Here is a 12,614-nt window from a genome sequence, read left to right on the forward strand (position 1 = left end):
ATTTACTTATTATGTTGAAATGCTGAGCATTTCAACATATTGTTCTTCTACTTTAAACTTATTTTTCTTCTTCCGTGACCGCTTTCACAGCCTTCAAATTTTGTCCGATTTTCACCGTTCAACTTTTAAACTATTCAGCTTCTTCACCATTCGCAGGCTATATCTTTTCACATCTTCAACCCTTATACTTTTTGAATTATTCAACTTTATTCAACCTTTATTTTAACATTGAAACAGATGGGGCGGAATCCACTTCAACTTCTTCAACTACTACAGCTCATAGCTTCAGCATACTTTCACTTATAGACTCCATTCAAACTTTAAACTGTTCACAAGACTTTCAGCTATCTACACATGTTTCACTTCTTTGATACCTTTCACAGTTTCACAGATTTCACTGTTCAAAAATTCATCAAATTTCAGCTCTTCCCTCACTTTAACATTGGTGTGTATGGGGTGGAACTCTGGTGAGCAGAGTGAAAGGTTCAAAACTTAGAGTGGGCAGGCTGGGAAAAATATGGGACATGGCCTCTGGAAAAATTGCCAGAAAATCCACAAATTTCACTCCACATACACAAATAAGACATCAAAACGTTCCCTGTCTTCTCCTGCTTCTGTCAAAGAGGTTACCAAAGCAAAAGATTGTACCGTTGAGCCAGCAGGTCACCAACTGTCAGAGAAAGTCTCTCTGCTTGGCCATCTGCCGTAATGTTAAACATTTCTGGAGGGCAGCAAAGTTTCACTTTTCTTAAATCGCTGCCCTGACTACATTTCTGACTGTACAGACATGAAAAACACATCACTGTGTTCATCAGAGTCTTCTGATGCTCACGGTTTGATCCTTTTTCTGATAGCTATTACGGTTATCGCATAGTGTTGGCATATGTAGACCCTAATTTACTCCATGAATCCCATTCTTAAACAACTGTCACACAGCAGTTACACAGCTGGTCCCATCACCATGGTAACAGTTAATGACAGTTGGAAACAGTTAATGACAGTTGGACACAGGTGATTCAGATGACCTCATCAGTTCTGACTGACACAAAGGCTGTTTCCGAAACGGCCTGCTACATACTACTTACTAATGTAGTAGGCAGTAGGTATTGCCTACTACATACTGCATTTGAATTTAGTATGTAGTATGACTGTTCTGTCCGATCTGTCATGCAGCATGCTGAGCCAGACTTCGCTGGATTTCCGGTTTCGGAAAGCGGAAGTAAACAACGGCGAAGCCGATAAATAAAAAGCTTATTTAGCATCCATTTATGATTTAAAAAGTTAGGAAGTGGTTTATATGTAATTTGATAACTTTCACAGCACCCAAAAACGGATTTCCTCCCGTCAAAAAATGAGGAAAAAGAAAAAGCAGAACGAGCGCTGTGCATTGTGGGAAACAGTACGCGAGGAAGACTGGCCCGATGCACACTGAGATATTTTCCCGAATCAGTAGACATCCAGGGAGTTTTGGCATACTGCAGATTTTGCTCTTGTTCACATACTACTTACTACATACTGAATTTTGGACATATCAGTACGTACTGCTAGTATAGTAGGCGATTTCGGAAACAGCCAAAGACACACGCACACACATGTGATTCAGATGACCTCCTCAGTGAGTGACAAACACAAACACACACACACACACACACACACACACACACACACACACACACACAGACACACACAGGTGATTCAGATGACCTCATCAGTGAGTGACAAACAGAAACACGCACGCGCACACACACACACACACACACACATACACACACACACAGGAACACAAACACACACATGTACACACACACTCTCTCTCACACACACACACACACACACACACACACACACACACACACACACACACACACACACACACACACACAGGTGATTCAGATGACCTCATCAGTGAGTGACAAACACAAGCACACACACACACACACACACGCACACACACAGGTAAGACATTTCCATAGTTTGTCAAGCAGTTTATAGGTGCTACTACTTCTAACACTTCAACTTCTTTTTAATTTTACCTCTTTATTCACTTCTTCTCCTTTTTCTACATTTTACCACTCCTTCACCTTTTTCCACTTCTACATTTTCCACTCCTTCAACTTCTTCTCCTTTTTCCACTTCTTCCACTTCTTCAACTTCCTCTCCTTCTACATTTTCCAATCCTTACACTTCTTCTACTTCCACTAATTCAACTACTTCTACTACTCTTCCACATGTTCAGCTGTGTTTCACAGCTTTCAGCCTTCAGCTTCAGCATTTCAACGCATTTGCTTTCAGGAAATGCAACCTTTCTAGTTTTTCTTTGAAGTTCACTGTGGGGATTTTTTAATTATTATTATTAGAATTATGATTAATATTATTATCATCTAATTACTATTTATACAATTTATATTTATTGTTATTATTATTATTATTATTATTATTATTATTATTACTATTATATTTTTGTGTAATTCATTACAATCTTAATATTATTATTATTTTGTATGTTTGTATTTACTTCTTTTTAATTGTGTACTATCTATTTATTTATTCATTTATCTTTACTTCCGGACTATGGACTAGGTGTTTTCAAAAAATCTTGTTTGTTTTTCTGTCTCTGAGTCTAATGGCTGCACTGTTGTTTTGTGATGTTGGCTAATAAAATCGTTCAAAAAAAAAAAGTATGGGGACACCCTATCACTGTCTCCTGAATGAGGGGCTGCAATTCAAAAAAATATCCTTGCAGGGTCTCATAAAATATCATATCCTTTCATGCGTAGTTTTAAGCTTATTTTTTTTAATTGTTACAGAATTGCAGTCACTGAAGGGTCGCACATAAGAGAATGCAGGGAAGTAGCAAAAACTGCATATTCTTGTAAAACACATTCATATTTTATCATACTTAGTGTGGGCAATGTGATGGGAGGACATCCAAAATACTTCATTGTGATGGGTTGATGCTGCCACTATGCAGATCCAATATCACCAAACTTGAATACAGTGCAAAGCAAGGATATAAATTATTGTTGTCACCTAGTGAAATGATTAACTCCTCCCATTGCTAAGGTTTACTTTCCTTAAGAATGACAATTCCATTGCTCGACTGATTTCCTCCAGCACTCTTTCTTATTTGTGACTCATGGATTTTATGCTGTTGACAAACTGACTTTTGTGTTCTCTTCCAAATAAGTTTGGCTTATCTGGGTGTAATCACAAAACAGATCTGACATGTCATGCTTAATACCATGATTGATACAGATAAGACTCAAGATTGATCCAGCCAGACAGACAGAGCTGACTCAGACAAAGACAGATTGCTGAAGTACCAATCTCCTAGATTACAAGTTTCCTTAGACTTTACATCTTTCTTGAACGCTGGATAAAACTTAAAAAATAAGCTTTCACAAACATCACATGGTCATCAAAGGGATTTAAATATATCTTGTTAATTCTGCCTTAATTCACTACAGGGAACTATAGATAAAATAACCCTATTTCAATGAATGAGAACTATGTTTCAGGTTAAGGTCAGGAAACGAAGTGGTAAACCACCAAAGCTTTTTACCTCAACACCACAACTTCCCTTGATTTTTCATTTCTCTAAAAAGCTGTCCCTTTCCTACATAGCATCCTCCTCAAACTCTCATTACTTTATGTTCAACTTTTGTTCCATTGTATATCATCTATAGTCCCATTCTGTAGCAGTGAAAAAACTGAACTCCCCAGAGGGCACACTGCTTTGTGAGAAATATCAAGTAGTGCCTCAAGATAAAAGAGAAACAGCATAAAAGTATCCGTGTTTGCAAGCTTAGACTTGCAGCCTGTTTTACAACCTGAGCCAAGCATTCAACAATTAACGTCAGTCTCGCCGTAGAGATGAGTCATCCTTATTTTCTCACAGCCACACATAATCGCTCTCACACTTTATTAAATTAGGACCTCGACTTGATGATCTTGTTGCCATGCATCATCAAGTTGTTGTTTCATGTTATGCTTCACAAAACGTCAAAGCTAGGTCTCTGCCTACATTTCATTTTCAGTATCTTTTTGTCATGAATGACTTTTTAAATCACAATGTCAAGCATTCACACAATATTTTTTGAATTAGAAAAAAGGTGAAACTGAACAAGGTCCCAGCTAACAAAAAGATGAGACAAATGTGACCTTATTGCAGAGGGCAATTTCTACTTACCTGAGCATAACACAGTACACACCAATATAAAGATTGAAATATTAGGTTGGCTTGTACTAACTCAGGGTGAGGAATTAAAATGTTTTTGTGAACTGCAGAAATAATCTAAACTATGAAATTATGTTTTTCCAGATACTTACAAATCAGAGATTACTACGAACAAAAGCAGACAACCCCCACCCCCCAAAAGCCCCAAAAACATTTTTTGGGGGCATGGGGGGGGGGGGGGGGGGGGGTCCTTCACCACAAATAAGCAATCAGCATGTGACACTGCTGGTGTTACTGTTGATGTAAATGAAGCCCAGTTTGATAGCTGCCTTTAGCTTGTCTGTATTTTTGGGTTGGGTGTTTCTCATCACCTTCTTGACAAATACCTCACAGATTCTTTAGGGAGTTCAGGACAGGTGAGTCAGCTAACCAATCAAGCACAGTAGTAACATGTTCAGCAAACCATTTTGTGGGAATTTTGGTGTTGGTGGCAGGTGCTGCTGGAGAAGGAAGTCAGCATCTCCATAAAGCTTGTGAGCAGAGTGAAGAATGAAGTGCTCTAAAATCTTCAGGTAGCCATCTAGGACTTTGGACCACTGAGCGACAGGCCAGTTCTTTGTGTCATCGTCACTGGTTCAGGAGTGGCTTGATATTGGGAATGCAACCGTTGTAGTCCCTTTCCTGAAGACATCTGTGCATGGTGGCTCTACATGCACTGACACCAGCCTCAGTCCACTCCTTGTGAAGCTCCCCTAAGTTCTTAAATTGACTTTATCCTCTCAAGGCTTCAATCAGCCCTGTTGCTTGTTCATCTTTTCCCACCACACTTTTACCCTCCAGTCAACTTTCCATTAATACACTACAATACAGCACTCTGAGAACAGCTAGCCTTTTCAGGAATGACCTTCTGTGGCTTACCCACTTTGTGGAGAGTGTCAATGATGGTCTTTTGTACAACTGTCAACTCAGCAGTCGCCTCCATGATTGTGGTTGCATGTTCTGAACTAGACTAGAGATATATGGTATTTACACTGTTCGAGTAGTGATTTACTCAAAATGAAAACAAATGCTCTAATTATTTGAGATAAGTATTTTCAGATTATTTGAGCTGTAGGAAATAATTACCCAAATCAAAATAGTTACATGTAAGAAGTCTAAAATATTTTGAATTTCCCTTTCTTAAAGCTGCTGTTGGTAGAAATGGTGTCAAAAACATAACTTTTTTTCTGCTGGGTTCGGACAGAAGGTCATAATACCCATTGGTACTCATCTGTAAGTGAAGTAATTTGAGACTATCACAAAATCTCTGTGTTTTCCAATGTCTATGTATAAAGCAATGTTATTATTCCCCTCGTTCCCGTTATGACGGACCAATCATAGCTAATCTCCAATCCTCCGTCCTGATTGGTCGAGTGGCGGCCCAACTACGTAACCCTGATTAGCTGGGAAGCCACTACTTCCTCATAGAACGCACACAACGATCTTTAGTGGGTGGGGTTATGGGAGCAGAGAGGGGAAGGGTAGTGTAGACATGTGAAACCTCTCTCCGAACTGATGTTTATATCACGACTACCAACAGCAGCTTTAACTAACTGATGGAAAACGTTGAACATATTCATGATATTCTCATTTACTGAGATTCACTTGAACATCTAATGCTAAGAAAGACTTTGGGTGATGGAATTCCTAATGATGTCAAGATCTAGTATTTTAGTTGGATTAATGATGATTTTGTTTAAAAAAAACACTACTATTTATGTAAAATAGTGCTTACTATTTGTTAAAAGAAGCAATAACAATGAAATGATGCGACCCTGAGCCTCTAAATCTCAATGAATAGATGGACAGGGAAAGAAATCTTTGCAATGCAATAGATGACTTTCTCTCTGAGACTTAAAGGAGCAACCTTTGCTGAGGAGTTGGAGAAACTTCCAGTCTTGGTGACAGAGGAGGAGGATGCTATCTTTTTGTGATCTTTAGTCAATAGTTGACTCTAAAATATATACACTAAAGTGCCCCCATATTATGTTTATCTTTATTGTCTGCATATTTTGTGTTATTTGTAATCTATTTGACTGAAGGACCTAACAAGAGTGAATATATTGATACTGTTATAATCTCAACATGGGAGCAATAGGAAGACTAGCAGGTTATTTCATACTTGCGTGTTTTGAATCTCAGCCATTAATGAGAGATTAAAAGTCAAATGGTTGCCCATATGAACTCTCACTAATTGAACATTAGTTGAAAAATGGTGGAAAGCTGAGGCATCCAGTCAATACTGTTTGCCAATCAGAAACTTGGAGAGACAGCTAAAAGTTTTTTTTCTGGTTTTGACCATCTTGTTGCCAAAGACTAGCTTGATCTAGAAAAATGTGCCCTTCTGAAAAGGCATATCAAATTGATAGAATCTTCTTAGTTGTACAAAAACCCCATATATGATTAATAATTTAGATTTAATTCAAATTCAAGAGTCATGAAGCACATGTCAACACTCACCAATACTGTGAGGGCAGATCTTTGGCCAGGGGCACTGGTTGGGCTGTCCAGGAGTTTGTGGGGCCTCCCAGAAGACACCAGGGTCTCTAGTCCAAGTGGCCACACCACAGCGGCTCAGATAGAACCCACCTTCTCTCAAACTGAAGACATAAATAAATCAGTAAGACACAACACTTATGAATAAACCCTAAAGCAAATAATCTCCCATATATATTTTGTGTTAATTGAAGCATTATTTTTAATGGCTACACGAAATGACAACACTTTACAAGAACATGTCTCAGATATAAAGACACTAGTTATAAAGCTCATTTCCATCATTCTAACTCATGCTACGAGAGTGTATTCAGAGCTGGCACTTTGATTCAGACTGAAATAACTAGAGAATTGCACTGACATTCTGTAATGGCAATTATGGCACTTAATAAAGAATATACCCTGCTGTGGGGAACTCTGACTTTCATCCAGGAGTTGAAATTGTCAGCATACAGTAACCTTCATCACAGCTAATACCGTACATGGATTGCCATGGAATTTGGTACAGGTATCTATGATACCCATACAGTCAATCATAACAACTTTGGTAAAACTCTTAACCTTTCCTTCATTACAATCACCAGGTCCTAATTTGAATTCTAATCATTGGTTTATAATGATGCGTCTTTAAAGTGATAACATCCCCATCAACCTCAGATCTAGTTTGTTTAATGTGAACTAGCAAATGTTAGGATACTAATAAGCAAAATGAAGGGAACTTAAATGATAAACACTCAACGTTGTTAATTGTTTCATTAAGTCAAATAAATTATATAGCATAGTGATTTTGAGCATGTTAGCTTGCTGGTATAGAATTTTGCTTAAAGCACTTTGCACTTAATATACTTATCTTTAATCCCATTTATATTATTGTATTCATATTTATATCTTATTTAATTTTATTCCTTCTTTCTATTAATATTTTAACTTTTTTCATACTGTGTATAAGAGCATTTTGTAGCAACTGAATTTGCTACAAAATTTCAAGTTTTCACCATATATACGAAGATATACAAGAAAATCAAGATGCTGTTTCTCTCTTCCAACTCTTAAATAGCAAATATTTTAATATAAAATACAATAAATTAAAATAAAATATAGTTAAAAACAGACTATGCACACATTGCAAGTAGTGCAGTGCCATGACAGTTTAAAATGGAAAAATATAAATAGATAAAAGTGCAAATGATATTCAGGGGCAGACAGTATTGGGGATAATGGCATGGCTGTAGAATCTAAGAGTTGTTATATATAGCTCATTTTCATCAGGGAGGTGTTAATTAAACTTCATGCTCAATTTTAAGAGTTGTCCTGCAAATGTCCTTTTAAGTGTCTGAGTCAGTGAGAGTTTGAGCCTTCATGTGACTGCTGCTATTCCAACATGATTCACACACAAATGTGGAAAAAGTGCATTAAGAAAGAGGAACAGTGGCGAAAGCTAACTCTTTCCCCTAATGACTAAAACACATTTAACAGAACTTAACATTTCACCACACTTCTGGGTGTGTCCTCAAAAATAGCCACTGAATACTAAGACATCTCATATTTTCACCTAAAAGATGTCACATGCTCCACCAAACTGCCTGATTCTTCTACCTCTAGTATTTACTGCAGTCATGTTTGATGGTTTAACTTAAAGGGGTAAAAAAAAAAAAGCCTCTCTAGACTATAGTAGTGTCTTGCCTGTTGCTGAGTTGATAGGGATGTCTGCCTGGGATGAGAGTCTCTGTGAGGTTGGCACTCGGCTTACTTCCAGGTCCGGCAAACACAAAAGCATCTAAAGGCTGTATTTGGCTCAGAGAGCTGCCAACAGGGAAGTCTGATGCTCTGCCACTGTAAATAGCCACAGCCCCAGACTCATCTCCTGAGAAGAAATCATAACAGGAACAAAGAATTCATAGTAAAGCGAAAGTGAATGAATGAATTAGAAGTGATCAAAGAGATTGAAATTCTGCATTGCAATTGTTGAAAGAAAGACACAACAACTGAAAGATACTCCAATACCTTTTTTCCTTCCTGAAACTGGTCAAAAACTAATCAAGTAACTCTCTGATACAAGTGGAATTAACTTTACTATTTTTTGCAAGTTCATTTGAGAGATTCTATCCACTGTCCTAGTGGATAGAGCAGGAATCCTTGGGGAGAGAGTGGGGGAATGACATGTGGGAAAGGGGCCTCAGGCTGGAATCGAAACTGGGCCACCCGCTATGTGGGTGCACAACTCCACCATGAGTCTAAATCTGCAGCCTGTACATTTTGAAATGGCTGAATACTTCTTACCCTGTTAGGATGTTTTCTGATAACAATCATTATTTATGGCCTTTTTGGCTCAGCATGATTGGGAGTCCGTAAGGTAAAAGAAGTAAAGCAGCAGCAGCAGCAGCTTCACTAGCAGTCCCTCCTGACCACCTCTTCTACCAAAGAGTGTAGGGGAAGTTTGTGACAGAATTTTTTTATTTTCTGTTTTGGGCCATTCGTATTATGTTTATTTAAAAAAAAACATTGGATCATGTGACACAAAAAAGACTGACTATTGTATTTTTGTTAGCTTTGGCTAACATTACACTCACAATTAGCTCACAGTGTTGATTTTTTTAAATGGTCACATAATGAAAATACTCATTTTATTATTACATCTTATCAGCTCTAAAACAGAATGTATTGGTGGTAGCCATCAGGTGTATTATAATTTTAAAGGATATAGGTTTTGAGAAGAGATATTCTTGTCTAGTGTGTGACAATAAAAGACTGACTAATGTACTATTGTTAGCTTTTGCTTACATAACACTTTGAGTCAGATCACACTGTTGTATTTTGCTGTTGTCACATGATAAAAAAAGAAACACTATTATTTATTCTTCTTATCTATATTGGAAAAGAGGTTGTTAGTGGTAGCATCACATATATTATTAATATAGTTGTTCTTACACAGATACCAGTAGCAGAATAGACCTTTAATTAAGCCTAATATGAGGGATAGGGTTTATTAGAATAGTGTTATATTTGTCAAAGCTAGCAAAAAGTCAACAATTTTACGTATACATTTTTCACAACAGTAGGAAAAGGAGTAATCAGCCAAAACTCAAGTTTTGGTCTTGGAATCGGTATGGGAAGCATAATGGTATCCACTTATCTCTAAATTCTGATACCGATATCAGTTTAGAAACAGCTCTAATGACAGTAGACCACAGTATACTGACCTTTCATGAAGCTCTTCTCTACGGTCACTGAGATCAATCCATTCCTTGCGTTGGCCATGTTTACATCTGCACTCACACTGACCCTGTCAGTCTTCCCATCCAACACAACCAGCGCCAGCAGACCTGCCGCTGAGGCCTCTGTTAGCTCCACGAACCCATCCACCTGCCCTCCTCCCAGCTTTATTTCATTGATGACAGGAATGGTTGCTGGTGCAACAGGTGCTGTGCAGTTGTTCCTCTGACCTGGAGAGGGGGACGACACCTGAAAGCCCCAGCGATCTTCAGACAGCAGACACCTCTCAATTGACTCGTCACCCTCAAGGGCTGTCTCATCCTCTACAAAGGCTGGTTCTCCTGGGGTCAGAATATCAGCGAGGAATTCTGCTCCCCCTGTACGGCGAGTCATGTACACGACGGCATCCACCAACCCGTGAGATGTTACATTCATCTTCTCATTGTAGCGAGCAGCAGATGTGTGGTAGAGAACAATAGCATCTGGGCCATTCTGGACTGTGTTGGGAGGCAGAGGGATGGCAGGTTTGGGAAGCATGTCCACTGAGCCCACTAGGAAGAATCCTCTGTCATCAGTGCTCTGACCTTTTAGGTCCAGCACCTTGTAGGCTACATTTCCATTCCCATTGTAGAAGACAAGAGTGTATCCATCTAATGAGGCACGCTGTCCACTAGTGTGATACAACTCCACAAACTCAGTGGTGTCTAGTCTTGGGTTGTCAGCGTTGATCTCGCTGATGATGAGGCAAGGCTCAGCAACCACCAACACCACCAGGCAGAGAAAAGCAACATAGGCAAATCTAAGCACCATGATGTCTTCAGAATATCTGGATTCTGCAGAAGATGAAAAATTAATAAGATTATTTGTGTAATAAAACAACTAATTACGTGATTTGCAAACTAAAGTAATACTGTATGTTAAATCAAAGTGTCAGGCAACACATCTTTAACTCTGAGCTACATAAAAGGACATACTACTGTATCAGAAGCATGCTCACAGAGATATGATCAAACTTTACGTTTTCTACTCCAGACTCCTGAGAGGACTAACTAACTTCATAATATCATGAATGAGTCTTTTATGGGTCTATTTATTGTTCATTGTGACATTGGGAATGCACGTCTTCTGCATGAGTCATGAAATGTTGCGAAACACTTGCAAACAGATGGAAAGTTTGCATGAAATGCTTTCGTTATGAATGGATAAGGTTGAACAAATATATGGAAAAAATAACGTAAAGAATGGGAGTTGTGTAATTTTTCGGTGTCTAATTGGAGATTTTTGCCATATACAAATCAACATTTCAACCCATATCAACTCAAATTCGTCACAACTTTAAGGTAAGCTAAAATAACCTGTTCATTTTAGGCTACATTAGTTTTCACGAGAGTTACTTTCTTGGAAAACCACATTAGGACAAATGAGACCTACTTAAGGGGGTGAAATAGTTAAATTCTGTCCTGAAATCATCTCCCATCTCACGACAGTTATTCCAGTCACGGTTAGGCTGCCATGCATGCATCTTTCCGTCGAAAAGAAAGCCTCTCAATCTGCTTTCTATCAGAGCCACACAGGCTCCTTAAAGACGTCGTAACTTACTGTGTTTCCTCAGTCCTTGTCGCACCGGTGTCGCGCTGCACCGTCGAAACTACGCAGCTGTTAATAAAATGGTTACTCTCCGGATACAATTTTTGTCAAAGTTTGTTTTCCGTCCTCCGCCGCTCCCTTCATTCACAAAGCAGCACTTTCTCCCCCCGGACTGTGGGCGGTCAGACTGACTGAGGGGGATGATGCCTGCCAGGGAAGCTCTCTTTTTTTCTACGGCTCAGTACACCATTCAGACATCCACAGCTGAAGATTAAACACCAGTAAACTCGGCGAAACGTGGTGCTTACAGATTTAAAATCGTCTTACATATATCACAAAGTATTGACACATTACAGAATTCATTTATTCTGTGAACCTTTGGAAATGTATGTATTAAAGCAAAACAGCAATAGCTTCAGTTCATTACAAGATACATTGTAAAAGACCCAAAGGGGGCCCCTGACCTCACATTGTAAAAAACAGGGGAGACTGGGGCCAGATGTAACACATAAATGATATATGGTGGCCCTGGAGTGCAAATCACAACGGCAAATCAGAAAACACTACGGAAAATCAAAAAACACAACTGCAAATCGTAAAACACAGCCATTTGTTTTCTAAATTGCTGTTGTGTTTTCTGATTTACAGATACATTGTAAAAGACCCAAAGGGGGCCCCTGACCTCACAGTGTAAAAAATAGGGGAGACTGGGGTCAGATGTTACCAAGCCGCAACCTCCGGTCTAAAAATATGAGTCCAATGAGCAAGTGTTAAAAACTGCAGTTCATCGAGGATCCTCTTAGACTGGCTTTGGAAGTACTGGAAACCACATACACACCAATTCAAAAAAGCTGATCTTTACAGCAGAAATAAACATGTTTACATCCTGGTACAAAAGACGAGTGTAGTCTAGATAGCTCATTTTGCTTTTGGCTCACACTGTGAGGGGGTGAATTTTTTTCTATCACGGCAATTTCGAAGATATTGAGATTACGAGTCTTCCAATGAGAGGCACAGCTGACTTGATTGACAGGCGGACACAGTAGCTGTTGGCGAGGAGGCTCAAAGCCCACCTCTTCCTGTCACAAACGCTCGACAGCAG

The 12,614-nt window shown here is 38.9% G+C and overlaps 1 protein-coding gene across 1 annotated transcript in view; it reads right to left on the reverse strand.

Annotated features, from left to right (window-relative positions):
• Positions 1 to 11,748, reverse strand: part of si:ch211-183d21.1 — a 28,371-nt gene extending 16,623 nt beyond the window's left edge. Inside the window, exons 1-4 of the mRNA XM_034707153.1 lie at positions 11,525 to 11,748; positions 9,913 to 10,758; positions 8,396 to 8,576; positions 6,677 to 6,816 (exon numbers count right to left, since the gene is read on the reverse strand). Coding sequence (XP_034563044.1) covers positions 6,677 to 6,816; positions 8,396 to 8,576; positions 9,913 to 10,735 — 1,144 coding nt within the window. The 5' untranslated portion in view covers positions 10,736 to 10,758; positions 11,525 to 11,748. The remainder of the gene's footprint in view (positions 1 to 6,676; positions 6,817 to 8,395; positions 8,577 to 9,912; positions 10,759 to 11,524) is intronic.
• Between the last annotated feature and the right edge of the window lie 866 nt (positions 11,749 to 12,614).

This window comes from Notolabrus celidotus, chromosome 18 (assembly GCF_009762535.1).
Source record: "Notolabrus celidotus isolate fNotCel1 chromosome 18, fNotCel1.pri, whole genome shotgun sequence".
NCBI lineage: Eukaryota > Metazoa > Chordata > Actinopteri > Labriformes > Labridae > Notolabrus > Notolabrus celidotus.